Raw genomic sequence first — 22500 nt, 5'->3', positions numbered from 1 at the left:
CAACTTGTCATTACAAAAGTATCAGGCTGGCCTGTGGTTGTGAGTTTGTGTATTGAAGCCAGACGGGCTATACCTGGCCCTACCTGGCCTCCCACTAAACACCTTTTCACAGTCACTGCAACAATGAGGGCTCAATGGTGATGGTCATTGTTACCTACTACCTGAGTGCCGTTGGCAACCACAGAATGAAAACCTTGGAAAGAGGTTGGCCACTTTGCTGGATAATGCCCCAGGGCTCATAAACTCATTAGAGTAAAATTTGTGAAAAGGTGTGAGTGTGTGCGTTGAATGTGAAACCCAGGTGAGAAAGAAAGCCCTCATAATCATTATGATCTCATTGTCTTATCTAGCCTTTGTTCTGCTCAATTACCTGCCAATGGGAAAGAGGCCTATACCAGATACAGCTTGTAGCCTTCCTTAAAAGGGTGTTATAAAGTAGCCCACTACACCTACAATTGACACTGAGGATCTATAATCCTTAGGAAATCCAAAATGGCTGTTTAATAGTAAGAGTAATACTAAGTTATGCACATGTTGCCTGTCTCAAATACCTGGTCTCTTTTAAAGATGGATCAAACTGTATAATCAGACACAAAGTAATGGAGCATCATGAGACAGGTAGCATGAAAAAAGACCCTTAGGCTTTTAGTAAACACAGGAAAGAGTAAACAAACAAGCAACATAAGTCGACATAAACGAGTAATATGAGCAATGAGAAGTAACAAGAGCAAGAAACAAGTACAGCAACAGGACAGCGATGAGGACCGTTTATGCATCTGTATGAGGTTTGAGGACATTAATGAAACTCATATAGAATGTTTCAGAAGATGCTTTTTAATTTGTGATTTGATTATGGAGGTCATTCCATTCACAATTATATTATTGTACAGCCTGATTGGTAATCTGTTGCCCATGTTGTGAACTGTGGCCAACCTGTCATTGATGTCAAATCTTTCTATGTTAAATGTTCTTTGAAACAAATTTCACGGCATTAAGATTAAAAACTATTCTCAGTATAAATGTATGTGAGAGTATGTGTGTGTCTTTGTGGTCTTCTCTCTCTCTCTCTCTCTCTGTGTGTGTATGTATGTGAGCTGGGGTGAGTTTCAGGTCCCATTGGCGAGGGAGGAGCAGCTACTGTGCCCCTGTATGACTATGAAAAGGGCCATCAGGTCAATGAGTCTCTCAGTGTATTCCCCGTCTGGCTCCAATATACAAACCCATGCAAGCCTTGACTTTGAACTGCTCTCCAACAAGCCCTGCTTTAGTTGTCTTGGTATTTATTTTGAAGTAAAAAAAAAAACAATGTTTTAAATACCTGAATTGCCAAGAAATGTTCATGCCTAAGACATGTTAAGTGGCCTTGCTCAGGTAGTGCTTTATGGTTGACTGTGGTAGGCAGAACTACCAAGAGTGAAAGTCAGTATAGCAGGTATTTGAAATGTAGTCCACAATGTCGCTCCTTTATAAGCATTTCTATTTACAAGGCTTATAAGAGGTTGGTCTTTCATATTTCTGGCACAGTGAGACAGGAAGGTCGACTATGGCCTCACTTTTGTCAGCTTTACCGTGTCCTTGAGCAGTAAGTAAACATCTCTCTTGGGGTTAGATGTGTAAGGGAAACGAGGAGGGACAGGACAGATGCGGTAATATGTAAAGACGTCCTCTCACGGCGTGGTTCCAGTTGTGAAAAACACGCCAGCAAACACGGAGTCTGGTGTGGGTGGTCGGCTCGGCGGCGCGCTCAAGGCCGTGGCCGCGCACTGTTTGTCCTCTTCATTAGACGCTATAGTGTCAGATACTGGAAGCGTAATTAGAAAGGGTGAGGTCAAAGGGAAACGCTGTCTTCATATGTTTGAACGCGTTTTAGCAGCTTCTGCGTGAGCTACCACAGCCTCGGCAATGAGCGTGGAAAGTTTGCAGAGCTGGCCATAATCCGCAAGCATAAAAGGCAGAGACGTTTTGCAGAGGGGAGAGAATCGCCCATTTCAGAGCCCGGCGTTTCATCTTAAGCGTTTCAAGTCTGTAACTGACAGTTAATAATGTGGTGCGTTCTTTACATAACAGATTCCCTGCTATACAAAACAAATAGGAGCCGCAAGCATCAGAGAATCGCAACCGCCAGCTGGTCAACACGCTCACTTTTGACCATATAAACAGTCAATTAGGCTTTATTATAAGATCCAAGATGTAGTTTTTGTTGTGGTAAAACACACATTCCTTTAGTCATGTAGCCTTGTTGTTATGAAAAAACACTGTGAAAAGAAATACATATCTAAGTTCGTCTTGTCTGGAAAATGTTTAATAATAGAAAAAATGGTCTGGAACCCAAAGCTGTCGTTCTGACAGCAATTCTAAGTTTTACACCAACAACTACGTGTTAGGTTGAAAATGCACTGGGCTTGCAGTTAACCTGCCATGAGACTAATGAAAGCGTAGGGATCATTTGTATTAAACGCTATAAACTGATCCATTCAGTTATGAATATAAGTCCCAGGGAATTACACTTCAGCCAGTTAGTCATCTCAACGGCCCGATTAGTCTCCAAACACCCCAAGCGAGAACTATAACGCCCAGGTGCACCGTTTCTCCTCTCCAATTTACGGCCTCGACACCCGAACTGCAAAAACACACACCTCATACACACCTCGGCAAAAAAAGTGCCATTCGCACCGCTCTCTCTCTCCTAAGGGGGAGGAGATGGTGATCAGTATGTTTGTTTTAATGGTATAGGATACAACAGATAGAGGGTCTGAAATCTAGGGACTTGCCTTCGTAAACTCAACCAAAGAGAAAGTAAACTAAGTTTAAAAATACAATTACCGTTTAATGACAGACTGTAGTAGAATTTTACATTCACAAAAATGAACAGCTGATTATCACTTGGCTTTGCATGGGTTTAGGGCAAAATAGGGCCAGTAACTTAGGATGGTGCTAAACTCAGCTCTGTCTCCCTACTGTGATTTAAAAGCCGTGCTTTTTTCTTTTCCGTCTCTGTGTGTGCTTGTGAAGCTATTTGTTCCGCTGTGCCGTGCATCTAGCGGCGGCCTTTGATTTCTGAATCTCGAAATAAGATGATTTGCAGACATCAATGCGTTCTCAGCGGTCATGATTACAACTCGGGAGTAGATCCACGCAGGAATTTGTAGTAAATCCCGACCCCCTGCCCCCTAACCCCCGCTCAGTGACCGAGCTTCCTCTTGGTTCTTGTCATGGAAAGGGCTATTAGGATGTTTGACAATCCCAGCCTGTTACAACTCCATCAGTTAATTGGATACCTTGTAGCGTCGCTGGTTTCTCTCATCTGCTACTTTGAAAGACAAAGGCGCAGTGGGAGCCTGTTCACACCTCTGGACGCAGGCGGGCATAAAAGCCGCCTGGCCTGAGCACAGAGGCACTCATCCCACTGACTTCAGAGAGAGAAGCATCTACTGAGCTCCACACAAGGACCTACAACAAGTTTCTTTTTTCAACTTGTGTCTTGTGATTTTCATTCGTTCAACATGCATGTTCCTGCCAGGCCTCTTGGATCCGTTTGTGGCTACTCCGTGCGTCCTAGTGCGTCACTTTATGCAGACTATGGAAGCACTCCTTGTAGTGTGTCGCCGTCGAAACCGAGCATGGGGAAAGCCTTCACTATCGATGCACTGCTCTCCAAACCAGACACCATTGCAAGAGAGAAGACCAGCCTCTCAACGACTGTGAAGTATCCCTCAACACTGGGTTCCGTCTATCCAGTTCACGGACAGATGCACTCGTCATTGCCACACTACATGTACAGCCCGAGCATGGTTCACACTCAGCCTGGATACCCCGTCTACTACTGCCCTCCCTACGGCTACCAAGCCGCCTGCCGTGGTCCTCTTTACGCACAAGGTAAATAAAAAAGTCCATCGTATGACTGCCTTAAATGTGATCCATTTGACGAGTATAAAATGCCTTTACGCCTAACTTTGCAAAAAATGCTTAATGCTTAATCCTTCCTCCTGTCCCACAGAAGCGGCCATGACGAAAAATGGTGTACACATGTTCAAACACAAGGCGGGCAAGTCCAAACGTATGCGCACCAGCTTCACGAACGAACAGCTGTCCAGACTAGAGAAGGAGTTCGCCCGGCAACAGTACATGGTTGGGTCCGAGCGCTTCCTCCTGGCTACTTCTCTACAACTCACCGAAGCTCAAGTAAGTCACCACACCCAATTATGCCTGTTTTCCCTGTTACACTACTGTATACTTTATACACGCCATTTCGACACCATTTTTCATTGATCTAATCCATTATTGCATTGCTTCATCAGGTTAAGGTCTGGTTCCAGAATCGTCGCATCAAATGGCGCAAGCAGAGTTTGGAGCAGCAGCAAGCAAAACTGGCTAAACTCGGACTTGCTGCTCCGCCAAAGAGTCCCGGTTCCCAAGGGCATGAGGACGAGAGGGACGAAGAGGAAGATTTCAGCAACGAATCGGACATCGACATTGAGGGCTCCATCAGCGACTGCTAAAGTGATACCGTGGTCCAAAAACAAGCCTAAGAACTGTTGTAAATAATCCAGTGGCCCGACAGATACAGGACCCAGTTTATCTATTTGTACAAAATATTTAATTAATAGATATAGATCTATATTTAAGTGTCTACTTTTACAATGTCGTTTTTTTTATGTGGAAATGATTTCCATTTTGTCATGAGATTGTATATTTGTCATTGCAAAATATACTTTATTTTTAAAACTATCATGTCTCTTGGTCTGAATTGTATAATGCCTACTAGGATTAAATCAGATTACTTTTAAATGGTTACTCCGTTTAGATTTACATTTCTAAACTCTCAAAACTCCAGAATAAGGTGTTGTGGTTATTCTTGATAAAGCACACCAAAGACTAAAAAAGGACATGCAAGAGCCATTAACTTGGTGACATGCTGTCAACAGTGATATATCGCAGTCCACAAAAGAAATCCAAAAACCAAGGGAAACCAAGATAGTTTTCTTGAGTTGGAAACTGAGTAGTGCTACATTGAGAAGTAGCCCTGGAAACATTCAGGCATTCATTGAATGTGCATGGAGAGATATCCAGAGAGGGTCTCTCTCTCTTTCTCTCCTTACCTCTCTACCTCTTGTTCTCTTTCACTTCATACAACTTCAGTTAGAATAGACTGGAACACACCAGTATGCTGCATCACTAAATGGGTGTTAAAAATGCAGAAGTAAACAAGCAGTAATATTACAGGAGTTAATAGTCACAGAGCCAGACCTATACAAACAGATCAACCAGTGGCATTTCATTGCTAGTCTCTACTATATACATTTCTACAGAGATAGATCTTCTTTTTTTTTCTCTTTTGGTAAGGTAATCTTTCACTAACTCTGTCTGCAGTCATTAGTGTAGTCATTTGCAGGTTCAGTGTAGTTGGTAATATTGTGGGAAGTAATTCCATGGAGTTAGCCATGGCAACAGATGGCAGAATAACAGAAGGGGATTGGCACATTGTTACCGTTCATTTTTGTATGTTTGTGTGTGTGAGAGACAGAGAGAGAGGGAAAGAGAGAGAGGGATGGAGATGGAGAGAGAGTGTGGAGTCTGTGAGACAGTGGAGGCTGTGCTGTGGCCTGGGGTCTGATATCCAAGCTAAAGCTTGTTAGCAGAGCCCAGTTCATCCCTGACAGGGGTTACCTAGCATAGACTGCTTATCCATCTTTACAAACACTGTAAAGATACTAACTACTGAATGGATACAGGCAATGCATTTCATTTCTGTAGTACTCCATGAAAACCCAAACTATATTTACAAGCATGAACGGTAAGTGGCCAAAGTGGAGAGTACCATTCATCAGTATGTATTCAACAGGGATCCATGTGGCAGGGGTCCAGGTAGAGCCAGAACTTATCGGTACAGGGCTTGTGTGTAAAACATTAATCTTGTACAACAAGAGAATATGCATTATGCCGGGTTTTAGCAGATTGCTATTTTCCGCCTGTAGTCCCTGGGCAGTTTGATGGAATAGTACATAAAAACATAATAATAACAAGTAAAATTACAGAACAAAGAACATGGAAGCAGATTCAACATGACATGGGATCTGTCAGATGTTGGCCCCTAAGATTTAAAGCTGGGCTGCTCCCCAACACACACACATACACACACACACACACACACACACACACACACACACACACACACACACACACACACACACACACACACACACACACACACACACACACAAACACAATTCATAAATGTGTACACTCCTGTCCTGACAGTAGCCAAGGTGTGAGAAGGTGTGGGGACTTCTACATGAAATAATGTCTGTTGGCAGAGTATTCCATTGAGTCATGGCAATACAGAAAAATGATGACTTCCCAAATACAGTTTTGCGTTGGGGTACACTACACTCACCCCTTGTTACAGATCTTGTTGTTCGTGTTGACTTCTCAGAGCAGAGAGTAACATATCTTTTCAAGGGGGGAGCTGCAGCATTATGAATAATTTTAAAAAGTAAGCAGACATTTGAGTGCTTGATCAGATTCTCAAAGTTTAAAATTTCATATTTGTTTAGTATCTGACAGTGATGGTAGCGATGTGGCTTTTTATCATGGATTTTGAGGGCACTTTTGTATAAGGACTCAAGTGGTTTTAGAACTGTTTTATTTGACTAAGACCAGCTTGTAATACAATATACAAGATGTGGTATAATCATAGCATTCAGATACATACTAGAAGCCTCAACTGTGAGTGAATTCCTTATGTATCTGAAGTTAGCTATGTTAAATTTCAGTGTGTTTCTCCGTTTTTTAACATGTTTTTAGTTGGGTCAAGGGTAACACCCAAGTACTTGAATATATCCACATTATCAATTGTTTGCCCATTTACTGAGACATTGGGGCAATCCTTCAGTATGTGCCTCTTGGTGAAAAACATGGTTACAGTTTTTTCTAGGTTTAAGGTGAGGCATGAGTTTTGTAACCAGAGAGCAACCTTTTGCATTGCTTTTGTTAGTTTCTTGGTAACCTCTGTAGCGCTCTTACCATGAGTATATATGACAGTGTCGTCGGCATACATTATTATGCCGACATCATCACACATGGAAGGCAGGTCATTTATTTATATGCTAAAAAGCAATGGCCCCAAGATTGATCCTTGTGGTACACCCAGTGTGCATGCTTTAAATGGGGAAAGTGTATTGTTTACACGCACACACTGGTGACGGCCACTAAGGTATGATTTGATCCAGTTTTGGGTGTGTGTTTGTGAAGCAGTTTGTTATGATTGACAGTATCAAAGGCCTTGCGCAGGTCTAGAAAGACTGCACCAACCACTCCTCCTTGGTCTTAAGTTGGTTTTAATGTCCTCAAGGAGGTAGCAGCAGGCCGTGTCAGTGGAATGTTTTTTCTTGAATCCAAACTGCAGAGGATGTAAAAGTGCCTTGGATTCAAGATGGGCAATGAGTTGTTCCGCCACTGCCTTTTCCATGACCTTTGAGGCTGCTGGGAGTATACTAATGGGGCGATAGTTACTGACCTCCATTCTTGCACCTTTTGAAACTACAAGAATCCGATTCTGCTGCTACTACTGCTGCACTCCTGTGGGCACCTCAGCCATCTAGCACTGGAGTCAAGTGGCATTTAAAGGTGGGTCTTGTCTTGAGGATGTCTTTTCTTCAATCAACCATGTAATTGTACTGTACTTCACTTGACAGCCACTTTGGCTGCGAGTGTTTGAGGCCCTGTGCTTGTATCAACAACGGTAGCTTTTAATTTCATATCCAGCTGTTGCACACACTTCCAGGGCTATATAAATGTTTATTCTAAGTTTCAAACCTTATTCAGCTGAAGGAAAATGTTAAAATTGTTACAATTTGTGGTAGTAAAAAGAGAAACAGTACATAATATAAAACATTCTTATAATTACATAATAGTTAACGAAATGCAACACAGATGGTGAATTGGCCCAGCAAGACACACACAATAAGACTAACAGAACCCATTTAATACATCCGGTGCTTACAGGATTAGAGGGAAATTAAAAGCCTATTCAAGATGTACACCAAAAGACAGGAGAGAAGGCATAGCACGTGACCATAGTCTCTCTTATCATTCATTTTCTCCTACTCTACACCTCTCTCTCTCGCTCGCTCTACAACCCCCCACCCACCCGCTACCCCCCCCCACTCTCACACTGTCTCTCCAACTGTGTGTGTGTTTAAGAGGCTAAGAGGTAAAACAGGACAGACTCAAAGAAAGGGATTAGGAAATGAAAGAGTCTCTTTCTCCCCTGCAGATCCCCTTCCCTTGATTCTCTCTCTCTCTCTCTCTTTCTGTCTCTCTCTTTCTGTCTCTCTCCTCCTCTCTGTGTTTGTGTCCCACTCTTTGGCCTGGTCTGATCAGGTGTAATCTCTCCGCAGTGGTTGGGCTGAGTGAAGGGGGTGTCTTGGGAACCCCAGCAGGGGTGAGGGAATCTCACTGTCCCAATTAGCTCTCCTCCGCCCCCCGCCCCCACCCCCATCCCCCTGCCTACACTGATCCTCGCAACCCCATACCCCATGGCACCTCTCTCTTCACACTGTCATACACTAACAGAATTAACGCGGATGTTAATGTCAGCCAGACATGGCATCTTCCTTCCAAGGCATCTCAGGTGCATATGTGCCCTGAACTGGATTGTTTGTTGACATAACAATACATAAAGTCAAAATACACACACACACACATACACTCATGCAAACACGCTCAGACACACACAAATGTCTTGTTAAACATGTAGGGAGCATTCATCCAAACCAATATCAGTGTTACTGCTAGCTGTCATCACTCCAGTGCAAAAGGCATCCTGAATGAGGACCTGCACCTTGATATTGCCACTTTGAAACAGTGGGCTTAGAGAGGATTGCTATGCTTTAGTGGTCCACTGGTCATGCTAGTAACTCTTTATTGGATTGGCACAGTGAATTAGCTGAAAGAAACACTGTGATGACTGTGTTAGTGTTTCCAATCCTAACCTCTGTGTTCATACAGGGAGATTACCAATCCATACTAATTAACCTTTGCCATGCTGAAAGCAAGCTGCCACACTAACCGGCTTTAGCAGGTCCCTGGCAGACGGCACAACCATACCTAAAAGGCTCTGTCTCCAACTTAAACCACACCTGCAGACACAGAGAAAGAGAGAGAGAGAGAGAAAAAGAGAAAGAGTGTGTGTATGTGTGTGTGTGTGTGTGTGTGTGTGTGTGTGTGCGTGTTTGTGTGTGTGTGTGTGTGTCAGAAAGAGAGAGCGAGATAAAGACATAAAGCTCTTTTCATTCTAATTACAAAAAATAATGGAGTGAGAACTTGAAAGAACTTGATGATGATGATCATTAGACTATAATGGTGACATTAGTAAATGCTCTGTAAGCAGAAATAATAAGAGTATATTTGGGCAATTATGTCATTAAAAAGAATATATATCCAATACACACATCGATTGCACACACAAATATGTTACTTTTTTGCAGAGGCCCTGCAGGTTGTAAAAATTGCGAGGTTTTAAAATCTTTCCATTATAGGAAAACAGACCAATCCTACACATGTATCAATATACATTAACTCCCTAAAATATAAAACTATGGATGAGCAAGGAAAATTATATTAAAATCAAATAAAAGGCAACAGCAAATCAAGACAAAATGCCTTAAAGAAGATAACAAAACAACATTTGTGCCAAAGCATTTAAAGTAGAGGACAGCACAAAAGTGTCCTCTTTTGAATTTTATTTCAGGAGCAAGTCCCTTCAAGTCAATCTAATAGTCATTAGCCTCCATCACAAGCGTTTGAAGTGGATGCCGTGCTTTGTCTCTGCGCCAGAGGTTTAATACGGTACACACAATGACATCTGACGCGGAGCAAGATGGCTGAAAGAATTCACTAGCAACGGTCCAGTTCTAAATGAGCGCTTAATGGCAGACCGTCCCACCAACATTCTCAATGAGCCCTTTTCTACTGACAGGAAATGGTGTCGTTCCTGTTTTCCGCACTATTCAGGACTATAACGGGCTGCTCCGCACGAGGCAAGTGCCAATTCCAAGCAGATTGATTTGACGGAAGGACAATGCGCGCGGCGGGCAGTCGTGCACCTCTCGAGTCAACAGAAAGCGGATGGTAGATTGACCTTGAAGAGAGGGGGAGTGAGAGAATGGCTTTATTACAACTAAGTCAATAAAAATCAGAACGGCACATTTTTTCTCATTCTAGACATGAGAAAAATTCTCACTCTAAACTCAAGATGCTTTTAATATACTGCCTTAACAACCATGTGATTCTCAACTGACTGTATACTAAACTTGAAATACACAACTTAAAAATGTTGTGCCCCACCCCCCTCACACACACATACAATTCAATTCAAGTAGTTCAATTCAATTATGCTATGCCTTCCTCACAGATGATCATACACAGCAACATTGTAAACGTCACTCAAAGGATTTAGGTTTTTATTTGTTGTTTCCGTTTCTGGAGTGAAATCATGTGAAATTTGGTGATCACTGATCGCTGCGTTGGAACATTAAGCCACGGTACGCCTTTTCGCGTCAAGGGTGTTAGATTGTCACTCTAGAAAGCGGACTCCAAGCAAACTCTAGAGAGTATGCTATAATATAAAGAGAACAACTATGCATCGTGATGAACAGAGTTGCCGGTGTGCGTGTCCGCAAACGAGTATAACTTTAGCCTGAGAGCACGGGGCAGAGCGCAGGCCTAGCGTACAGGTGGTTCAGGTCTTCATTTCGCACGCAGGTGTATCGGCGCGCATGCGAGTGTTACTTTCCCCAGCTCTTACCCAGCTCGAGTGAAAATCCTCAGCTTTTTAGAAGTTCAGATTAGCTGAGCACACACAACCTAATGCGAAACAAACCCCTCAATTAGTTTATTAATGAACGGAGGTGCGAGGCTCAGCCAAGCGGTGCGCAAGCCAAAGTTGCCTCTTTTCACCACGACAACCCGAGGAGCTTCTCGCAAGCCTCCGGTTTCTCTGTTTGCTGACACCGACAGCTTCAATTATAACATAGGGTGTGAACGCGCCTTCAATTGCCCATTCACTGGTTTATAAACGGCATTTTCTCACGGCATTCTTTTGTAAAGGCGAGATGTATGGATAAGTGATTAAACACTTTTAGTTTGAAACATTCGAAATTCGCTATGGTATGGACCAATGAACAATATAGGCTACTTGCTTCGTCCTATTTAGCAACATAATCCTGCCTGTTCAATTAATGTGAGCGCTTTAATTTAATTTAATTTAATTTAATCTAATTTAATTGAGCCTACAAGAGGTTAACATTGGATCCATTTCCATGGGTCAAACTCCATTGGGGACTTTGGGACCAGTTCACGAGTTTGAGTTTTGGATTGGAGTTCAAAAGATCACGGTTACCTGAGCAGATAAGTGTAATTATAACCTTGATGTACACAAAACAAAAACCCACTGCCAGAATCTGATTATAACCTACACATCTTCTAGGGACAAGGCCTCTACACACCAACAGTTCTGATGTTCTAGCGCCATCAGGTGGCCAACATTCATAGGCTAAACAACGAAAACCCACATACCCGGATGTGTCTGTTTGATGTGTGCATAGTAGCCTATCTTAACACGCCTCTAACTTATATCAGTTGACCCGATCAATATATGTGACTATTGCCTTACAAAAAGTGGACACGTATCTGTATGTTGTTGATCTGAAAAAATAAAAAAAAGTAGTTGGTCGAAAACATCTATCAGTAGCCTATTTTGGTTTCTTTTGATTATTTTTTATTTTGTTGATTGTCACAGCTCAGTTTCCATATTTTTGGCAGACCAAAAGAGACAGTTCAGTAAAATGCACCAAAAGGTCTGCAAACATACTATGCGCTTTCACCACCAGGCTGTAGGCTTGCTCAAGGCTTCAACAAATGTCCAGTCGTTAGAAAACAACTGCAGTCCCTATAATGACCACAAGAGTGTGGCGGATTAAAAAGAATGCATTCCTTTTCACTCCGTTGGCACTTAGGCTGTAATGATCATAAATTCAGAGAACTCCATAGGAGACTTACATTGCCTGAATATATAGGCACATGTAGAAGCCGGAATGCATTTTGGCCTTTATGACAAATTTCCTTGGCCAAATACGTACAGGACAGACCTATTTACTCATTCCTGAATTGCTTTGTTCACGGTGTAACCCTCCAATGCCATCTTCTCAGCCTTCCATCATTTGTATTAATACTTTACACATTCTGATCTAAAAGGAGATGGCTTATGCGTGTGTGTGATTTTAATTAGTCCAAATGGCACTAGGTGATGACAGCGTTGCTAAGGTGAGGAGTCTCACGCCAAGCTTGAGTTCTTGTCCTCTCACTTTACCAGCAACACTTCAGGTGCATCAATACCGCAGGGTTTAAAGTCTTCATGCCATGACCTACAAATGTAAAGAGTGTTGCGTACATATCTTGACACCACACCAAGTACATGCATGTGAATGTGTTCTTAAATCAGATACTTTTCTATATGAGGATGCACTTTCCAACATCTTGACGACAAATCAAGAATATGAAAAGATGTAATTACCAGGGATATTAATTTCGATACGGATTTTAAATTTTTTTAAGAACTTGTAAATGAGTAGCACACCACAATTTATCGGCCCCCCATTTTTCTCCAATGTAATGGGATTCACCATGACCTCAGTGCACTTCCAGGCCTGGAAGAAAAAAAGAAGGGAACTGAAGCAAATGAGTGCTAGATTAGGTCAGGGAAATGTGCTGTTTAAAGTCTGAGCATTCTTTAATCATCGCCTGTTTAAGGAGAATTTAGTTACTAAATAGCTCAGCAGTCTTGATGTGTGGAATAATGATGTACTCCTCCCCCTCACTGTGTTCCGAAACAATAAGTTACACCTTCTCAAAACATAAAAGATAAACAAGCATAGGGTATTAACTCTTTTACTTTTTTACAGTGGCCCTGTCACTGTGTAGGAGATTATAAATGATTTATGTGTAGAAAATGTGTGGTTAGTTTTCACACAAGCTAAACACCAGGCACACAAATACACACACACTTTTTCCTCATAGTTGGTTCTCACACACACTTAACACCACACACACAAATACACACACATGCACACACCTTTTCCTCATAACTTCCTCTCTTCCTCCCTCCCTTACCCCTCCGCCCTTCCTTACCCTCTCTCTCTCCCTCTCTCTCTCAGCATGGTAGATTTTAATTCTGTTTTCGCACAGATGGTTCGTTCCTCCATTAGTATTCATTACAGACTGCATGAACTCTTAATTACAGAAAGAGAGAAGAGTGACAGACAGAGAGGGAAAAAAATCAGAGTAAGTGAAAGTGTGGGTCTTTGTGAGGGGGGGGGAGAAGAAGTTTCTATTTGGAATATCTTTGAGTTTGTGAGAATGAGAGAGTGTGTGTGTGTGTGTGTGTGTGTGTGTGTGTGTGTGTGTGTGTGTGTGTGTGTGTGTGTGTGTGTGTGTGTGTGTGTGTGTGTGTGTGTGTGTGTGTGTGTGTGTGTGTGTGTGTGTGTGTGTGCGTGTGTGTGCGCGCTTGCATACGACTGTGTTTATGTGTGTGTATAGCATTTATATGAATCCTTTGGAAATGTGAGAAGATATACCAAGATATACCATCATACCTCATTCATAAAACACACACACATATACAGAGAGAGAGAGAGAGACACGCACACACTATGTTAAAGTACAGCTCAAATTGAGCCTTAAGAACAGTTCAATCATGGAGAAAGACATGACCTCACTTCTGGCCTGGCCAGGAGACAGTTATCTAGTGCCCTCATCAATTCCACATTCTCTCTCTCTTCCTCCCTCTCTCTCCCTCCCTCTTTCTCATTGAACCTCTCCCTCTCTTTGTGTGTGTGTGTGTGTGCAGGAGCACAAATCTCTGTGTGGGTGTTTTATGAATGAGGGACGGCGTATCCTCTCATTTGAGAGATGATCCCATGTATTTAATGTCTTTAATGCAATTTATCATGTAGCCATCTCTGTATAGGAATATTATTCATTGCATTTGGAAAAAAGCTTTTGGTGTGAGACTCCTGAGACACCTCCGACCTCGAGCAGAAATTTGAAAGGAATGCGCAATGAATATAGGCAATCACTCTATGTTGGTCGAGGGCTTAAACCAAAACCAGTTACTATAGTGCCGACTATAGCGACAGACGGATATACATACGGGCCAAACAAATACATGCTTCAGATTCAGTGAGTAAAAATGGAGAGCCGTTATAGTGACTCATCTAATGAATCATGTGAAAATATGAATCTCCTTTAGAAAGTTCAATTCTGAATCATGAATTTTCTGAATGTAAAACCCATATGCAATTAATTACAGTAAGTCATATTATTATTTAAATAATATTTTAATTTCCGCTACCCGATCATATTATTCAATCTCCATTATACTCGTTTAACCCACGGTTTAAAATGTGTCCCATAACTGTTTTTGGAACATAACAACAACGCGAAAATAATAAGTATAATGAAACAAATACAAAATATACTATTATTATATAATAATAATAACAGATTTACCCAGGGATTATTTTTTTTCCTTTCAGAGACTGATGTATTGTAGACTACAAACTGCCCGAATGGAACTTGTTGAAAGCACTTGAAACAGTTGACTTTTGAAAAGTGTTTCTGAGTCAAGCAGTTCAGTGATTAATTAATTATTAATAATAATTAGCCCCCTTTAAAGGAGCTGAGTATGTCTTTATGGGCTTGTGGCCTTAAATACCCACTGTACACGATGTCCGCGCGCTCAATCTCTCTGCGTAATGATTTTCTAATGCGCTCACGAGGTTAACGAGCAAATCACAGAGCTAAACGTTAACTCTAAATGCACACTATGCCCATATTAAATAACCCCGAGGGAGAAAATGGTAACTTTCAGTGACAGCAAAGGTTGGGAAACGACTCCCAAAAAAAAACGTCCTTCGGCCTGCTGGATTATTTCGTGTTTAGTTTTGTTTAATGGCATTCGTCTTTCTGTAGCATGTGTTTGCCCCCCTGCGCTAGCGTTTCGCCATTAACATCAAATCTGTTTAAGTATTTATTTCCGCCAACACAGGGCCTCTCTGCGCGATACCTCGACCTTTGGGTATTCAACAGACCAGGAACAGGTGCAAGTCTAGTGGCCTGGCGGGGAGATGTTATCACTGTCCAACTCTGGGACCAACTCTCCACTAGCTGGAAGTTAATACCTCACCAACCGGAACGAACTCGGAGGTTTCTTATTAAATCCGCCCAGTTCTGGTTATAGACTAAACTATGACTCTATAACCGGTTGGTATTGTAACTCAAATGGCTGCTCCCTTTGTCCAACAAGGAAGGCTCGATTTTTACACAGGGTCTTTTAGACTTTTCACACTCCCTATGAGATATAAATTGTTAGGCTTAAGGATTCAGTGGCATGACGCTTAAGTGGGTTGAAGTAAAACATGTTATCGGCTGCGTCCCCTCCAAAATGCATGAATGTAAAGGGCACTTGTACTTTTATTATTTGCAATAATTCCGAGGGATAATTACAAAATGATATGCATGTTCATTTTAATCAAAATACAGCTACCTCTCAGGTTCTGTCGACGGGAGATTCCTGTAACCCCCCGCGCCATGTGGCCAGTGTGCAGTCTGCCAACCTTATATAAAAAATTATCCATGGAAATAATTACAAATGTAACCCGTTTGTCCAAAATCGAGGAGTGATGAGCCCCGTTGGCAAAAGCTTTGAAAAAAGGTTTTCAGTTTCATTATTTATTCGTCACACATAAGATGGCATTCCCCGCTTTGAGTGTCCAATATACACGAGCTAGGGACCTCAAACTGACAGCCTCAGCGAATCAGGTATCCCTCTTTGATATTAGAGTAGACTGTGCAATTTTAAGATGACTAATCGATTCCCATCACTCATGTCATCAACTGATTAATATGTTGTGCACCGGGAAAGGTTATTTGTTTAGTCGTGGTGGTCGTTTGCCTTATTTAAACCTGAAAGATTTCGTGAGGTGTAAATATCCCCCCTGTACACTCTGAGGCCTCTGATGTCTATAACTGTGCAGGTAACTCAATACATGCAAAGTCGGCTTCAATCAGAATCCAGATAATGGAATCTGTCGACAGGCAGACAGCAGTAATCCAGTAATGTCAGAGTCCGTAATTAAACTAATTATGCTCATTATTGCGTTCAAATGAATGTAAACTCCGCCTACTACCACATCTAAACGCCAGGTGTAGTTTAACAGCCCTGACTGACAGGTGAACCCGCCCAATCAGAGCGCGTCTGGTGTGACACAAGCTGGGGTCTTCCAGGACCTTGTGCCTCTCGGCGCACTTTTCACTTCTCTGGAATGGCTCCTGAACATATGATTTGCTTTGACTTGTAGGGGTTTCAAGTGGTCCAGCAAAAACACTTTTATGCCACAGTATCCCGGGGTTTGAACCATGACTCTGTGAGATACGGCATCTATGTAAAATCATCTTGATTAAGTGAAGGTGTGCATCTTCTGCTGGACTTCTCTTGGACCTGCAAGGACTGTTAAGGATGTTTTCCACAGCTGGGAAGCGTTGTTTTACGATTGAATCTTTAGTAGCAAAGGATAGTCCGATGACTGCCGACGAGCCCATCCGGCCAACAGCGCTCAGCTACACCTCAACACCGACCGACAGCTTCATGGGCGGCTATCAACCCCCAACGAGCCGGTCTCTCTACCCGAATCCGGAGCTGGTGTTCCCGGAGACCGTCAGCCATCCGTCTCTCACCGTGCACCCGCACCAGCTTGGCAGCGCACACCTACAACACCCGCACTTCTTTAGCACGCAGCACCGTGAACCACTCAACTTCTATCCGTGGGTCTTACGCAACAGATTCTTTGGTCACAGATTCCAAGGTGAACAACTACTCATAACCTACAGAAATATGGATTCATATTAGTGAGGATTTTATTATTATTATTGTTTAATTGATGTGTAATTGGGTGCTTCCAATCCATAATAAGTCAAGTGTAGCCTGCTATGACATTATACTGTTTGTGTTTCAGCGTGCATGCAGATCCAAATTATTAGTGGTAGTATTGTTGTTGTTGTTAGTATTATTATGCTAATGATAATAATAATTCACCAAGAAATGTTAAACTGGTTTTTGTTTTCCTGTCATGCAATTTTTGCATCTAAAAATGTCTTTGTTCTGAGAAGAGTCGCTCATGTATTTTATCTAGAATTTTGTTGCAGCGCTCTCCGTTATGTGCCGGTGGCTATACTTCCGAGGTGGTGGCACGGACTCGTATAGATAGCGGGAATTGTTTTGTGTCGCGAGCTGTAATGAAAATGTACGATTAGCCGGTCGCCTTAGGCTCGAGCTTTGCCAAGCAGCCTGCTCTCTCTCACACACCCCTGGGCTAAACCAGCTAGTGCGCTGGTACGAGGGCTTGTGTCACCTCAGATGTAAAATAAAGTCAGAAGAAATAGTAGTGCTACTACTAGTAGTAGTACTAGAGTAGTAGCACTAGTAGTAGTAAAACAAGAAGAAGAAGAAAAAATGAAAGAAATCTTCAGCTAGAGGCTGTGGCGTAAAAGTAAGAAGGCTAATTGGGAGTGAGGAAGCATTTTGCCTTATACAATTGTTGCCTAATTTGTAATAGGTCCTTCTTTTCGTTTCCTAAAATTAGGCAACCTAAAGACAGCTGAAGGCTAAATAAAATAAGCTACAGCCTAACTGATACAACTTTCATAACCAGGAAGGAACACATACGGCACAAATTGCCTATCATGTTGTAATTATTGGATTATTACAGGATTATAGACTTAATTAATTGCCATGACTATCGGCAATCTTCCGCTGTCTAAATGATCTATCGTTGTTTATATAGGACCCAATTCCCTTTCTCGCATAGACTTTTGCACATGTGCGATTTAAAACTTGCCTACAATGAAATCTTATAACCTACTTACAATCGAATTGATTCACTAAAGTATGGCTGTAAGTGCGTATGTACTTGAATTTACATTCACAGTTTGATCATACCAACATATGCTCCCTAATACATGTCATTGACACATCGATATATTGCTGAAATCTGTAGGCTATTATTCGTATTTTCGTACATAATATTTATTTCAATCCCAATCCCGGATTTATACCATGAAGGTCGCTGTCAGGTGGTTCTCTTCCCTATGGGCCTCAGCCACCACTCTCGTGGCATCATAAAGTAAACAGAAATGTAACATTTTGATTGCGCCTGACTGCTTACGATGCTATTTCATAATCTTAAGTAATACCATGTGTCGCCAGTGTTATCTAGATCAAGTTAATATTCCAAACGGTGTCTTACCCCTTGTTATAGGCCTACCCTAAAAACATGATTTCATTAAAATTAAGAAGCCTACTAAAAGCCACATAAGTAGGCCTTAAAGAGTCAGATATAACTCTCATGTGCGACTTACGTTCGACATTTCCTTACCTTACTGTAGCTCCAAATATGGACAGGAAGTTGCCAGCTTCGGCCACAATTGATTAGGTCAGACCGAGTGGCCAGACTATCATTCCGAAGGCCTAATGCAAAATAGGACAATAACATTTAATATTAAACATATTATTCAATTCAATTCAATTCAACAAATATTGTGCAACAAGAGTAAGTGCTGTGGATGTGCTACTTCCAGCCCTCATAGGCTCTAGGCCTTCCGACTGCTTCCGGCGTATTCAGTGCAGCGGGAGGCTAATGAGCGAACGGCTTTACCACAGGGCCACCTGGCCTCGTGCTGCGCCCGTTTCCACTTCACTGCGTCGAAATACCTCGTGCCCATTCCTTGAGCTGGTCACTCTGGATCCTAATTGTTTGTTTTTTCTTTCTTCTTTTCAGGAAACGACGTTTCCCAAGACGCCCTCCTCCTGCACGGGCCGTTTGCTCGGAAGCCCAAGCGCATTCGGACGGCATTCTCTCCGTCACAGCTCCTGCGTCTCGAACGAGCTTTCGAGAAGAACCACTACGTGGTGGGAGCAGAGCGAAAGCAGCTCGCCAACACTTTGAGCCTGTCAGAAACACAGGTACACGATACGTGCGCACCTACGGATACACTCGGGAACGCATGCACAGCCTACCTTTTAGGTTGATCCACGTTATTGTCTGAAGGCTATTACAAATACAGTGCAAATACTTTATAACATATGCGTCCCTTCTTGTAGTTTGTGGTCAGTTTTTAGTCATTGTGCCATCACCTAAATTAATGGTTAGGCTTATAAAAAATAAAAGGCACATTTTCTCACATTGAACAAATCTATTTCAATACAATGAATAGGAAAGTTATTTTAATGTGTGGCCTACATCAATTAAGCCGCACTAACTAGAATAGCTTATACCTCTCCGTATTTTATTCTTTAAGTAACCACAGTAGGCATATCCTTTTCAAAACCTTATCTGGATGTTTTTGTAAATATATAAAATAATATGTTTCTAATCAGTCGAAATAGAAAATCATATTTTGTGTAAAGTAATATTTTCATTTTACGAAAAATAATAAAAGGACACATTAATAATGCAACAATTAGGCTATTAATAACCAAACATTATCAATAATAGATTACTAATATATAATCATGCAATTGTTTTGTTTTACTAAACGTGATTACACACTAATCACAGGGTAGACTTGCAATAAGCCTATAGTGAAATACTGAGATGTGGTAGCCTGACAGTGCGCAGCACCAAGTTGGAGTTTGATGAGTTGCAATGAGTACAATTATTGTTTGTCTAAATTAATTAAATGATACTTTTTGGACTGTGTTTCATTAGGTTGGTCATAGCCCTGTCTGTTGGAATGCGTTTGACAAAACAACAATATTTAATCCAACATGCCAGCGATCGTTGATAGGCCTGGGCGTCCTGCGCTACAGCCCCACATTTTTCATGAATAGCCCCGGATCCCAATTATTATTATTTTTTATAAAAATAGGAATAATAAAAGCAGCCCCGGATATATTAATCTGTCATTCCGATCATGCGGTAAAGCCCTGATGTCGTTGATTAAAAAACGCAAGCACGTTTTGGGTCATCTGTGTGTCACTCAAGCAGCAGATCTATTTCACAGTACACTAAAATGCACGCATCGGTTACAGGGCTTGTCATTGTGGCAACTAGTGGTAGCTAGCTAGCTAAGGCAAGACTTTTAGGTTATGGATAGCTTGCCAGTTTAAAAAAATGGATGAAAGCAACAAGGAGCGAACGAGGCTAGAGGAGGTTGAGGAAGAGTTATCTCCTGTTGCTGACCATTTAGGCAAGAGCAAAGTTAAAGGGAATTAAATTGTGAGAACAGTTTGGACTCAATTCGCATATCTTCCAGTATAAAATTGATCTCCAGACAGCCTATATAAACCTCAGTTTACCAAACAGAGGCTGGCGTTTTTTTCCCGATATTCAAACAGTATGATGTTCACAAGAAATGTAAATTCTGTCTGTAAAAACATTTTCATGTAGACAAGCAGTGTGGTATAATGGATGAGTCAGACGACGGGCCCTGCATGCCATGGGCTGTCTTTAGGCTTACAGTTTCTGTCTCAAACTGCGTGAAAATGGTGCATTTAGCTGCCAGAAAAATAAAATCCCGGGGGAGGATGCCCCCGGAAACCCCCTACAAGTCTGGCCTGAGCCCCGAATGTTTTCAAATCATAAATTAATTGTTGTTATTTTAGGACTTAATGTAGGCTAATATATAGGCTAGGTTAAATTTGTCATATCATCGGTTTATCGGACGTTGTTGCGCTTTCGCATTTTTTTCTGCTGACGAGAGTGAATATGACTACTGAGTGAAATCATTTCTGTAATTTTAGCACTTGAATAATTTAAAGTAACTCAAAAGTTATCTGTAAAATGGCTTAATGATATTTTATGCAAATCAAGTTCTTTCTTTTCGTGTGCGTATTTCCATTATGGCCTATTTGCTAAAGGTGTTAAAAACTTTTTAAAACTTGACTACGCTGTAGTCATTTACGTGCAGTAGTCGCTCAGTTGATACTGATTTGCCTGTCAATCAAATTACATTGCTGTCTGTCATCCGTCTGAGCAAATCAATTAAGGGGAGAGACATTTTACTTAAACACACACACAGTCACCCACAGACGTAGGCTACAACACTGATTTACCACAACTAAATTAGTTTCCGGCAATGCAAGAGAGAAAAGAAAACATTTGCCGCTTCCCCGGCCACTTAAGTGGATAACCTCGGGATGAACTGGAGAAAGCAGTCAAGTGCGGAACAGAGTGATGGCTTTCAGTGCTGGACGCGTGGAGGCTATTGTCCGCAAGTTAATAGGCTATATTACATCTTTTGAATTAAAGAGAAAAAAAAAGGATAGGTCATTTCGAATAGTCAGCTTTTCTGTTTTGACGCTTTGGCAGATTAATATCGAGTAGTACCAATTGGCTTAACTGTGCACAGAATTCAAATGCCTGATTCCTTGTAAGATTCAAGTGAGTTTGCAACAATCGCAACATTTAGTACATAAACCTTAATATTTGTATGCACACTATTTTGATTACTATGTTCTTATTTGGAATACATAATTGTATTAAAGGAATCCATCACTAGACTTGACAACAATATTTTGAAGCGTACAGTAGGGGAGAGCAGGTACTGTTGTAACACCTTTTCTTTTTTGTATAGGCCTACCTTTTGCGTTCTTGCAAATATCGGCATAAGTGACACTTTTAATTTTAACATATATGCAACATACGTTCATCTCTATATTTAGCCTACTAATTCAAGCACAGATGCCTTACTTTTTCTTAAATTTGTATCTAAATGCAGTGAGTGCAGTGGGGACAGTTGTAACAGTGGGCGAGGGGTGCCAGTAAGGGATCAAGTGAAAATTACACCATCAGCGATGCATTAATCAAAACAAAATAGTGGTGGATAAGGTTTTTTCCCCCTGTAAATTGTGGTCTTTTAAGCGATGGTTTTCAAAATGCCAGTGGGACACAAAACCAAAGGTGTCACATTTTTTGCAAAAGTGGCAAGCCTAGTTCACTTGCTAGCAACGCTTGCTGGTTGCAACCGATTGTAATGCGTGAAACAACTGTCTCCAGCCGAGCTCTCCTCAAGATATTTGGAATATGACACATTGCATGTACCTAATAATTATACTTGCATCTGGCTAAGAAATCACTGATCCCAACCACCAGTTACCTGTGTTCCTGTCAAAACGCATCAATTGTGCTGTCAAAATATTGCGCAAAACTTAAAAGAGACACATTTGCCCTACAAAACGACTAATGTGTATAACTTTTGACAGAGATTGAGACACAAACTGAAATTCTGAAATTATGCTGATGCCATCATACAGTTTCATAGCATCGGACACGAGCTGAGAATTCTTTGAAAGGACTGAAATTTCAGGTCTCGTGTATTTTCGTGTTGGTGGCTACGGAACAACATTAGAGCATATAAAACCAGGTGTGGGTTTCCCTATAACGA

At 41.6% G+C, this 22500-nt stretch overlaps 2 protein-coding genes across 2 annotated transcripts in view; both read left to right on the top strand.

Moving 5' to 3' along the window:
- The first annotated feature begins 3503 nt into the window (after positions 1 to 3503).
- On the top strand, positions 3504 to 4499 carry noto (notochord homeobox). The gene is made up of 3 exons (XM_012826756.2): positions 3504 to 3876; positions 3998 to 4182; positions 4299 to 4499. The coding sequence occupies exons 1-3, from the start codon at positions 3504 to 3506 to the stop codon at positions 4497 to 4499; spliced, it is 759 nt and encodes a 252-aa protein (XP_012682210.2).
- Positions 4500 to 16575: 12076 nt separating this feature from the next.
- emx1 (empty spiracles homeobox 1) overlaps positions 16576 to 22500 on the top strand; it is a 7042-nt gene continuing 1117 nt past the window's right edge. The window contains exons 1-2 of the mRNA XM_012826818.3: positions 16576 to 16922; positions 18894 to 19078. Of these exons, the coding sequence (XP_012682272.1) occupies positions 16577 to 16922; positions 18894 to 19078 (531 nt within the window). The 5' untranslated portion in view covers position 16576. The remainder of the gene's footprint in view (positions 16923 to 18893; positions 19079 to 22500) is intronic.

This window comes from Clupea harengus, chromosome 14 (assembly GCF_900700415.2).
Source record: "Clupea harengus chromosome 14, Ch_v2.0.2, whole genome shotgun sequence".
In the NCBI taxonomy this organism is placed as follows: domain Eukaryota; kingdom Metazoa; phylum Chordata; class Actinopteri; order Clupeiformes; family Clupeidae; genus Clupea; species Clupea harengus.
The sequence above is the reverse complement of the archived record's forward strand: the minus strand, read 5'-3'. Positions and strand labels throughout refer to the sequence as shown.

What these genes read in the sequence shown, in the direction of transcription:
- noto (XM_012826756.2), top strand. Translation starts at nt 3,504, where the DNA reads ATGCATGTTCCTGCCAGGCCTCTTGGATCCGTTTGTGGCTACTCCGTG. An exon ending in TGGTCCTCTTTACGCACAAG is followed by an intron (nt 3,877 to 3,997) that starts GTAAATAAAAAA and finishes CCTGTCCCACAG; the next exon opens with AAGCGGCCATGACGAAAAAT. An exon ending in TACAACTCACCGAAGCTCAA is followed by an intron (nt 4,183 to 4,298) that starts GTAAGTCACCAC and finishes TTGCTTCATCAG; the next exon opens with GTTAAGGTCTGGTTCCAGAA.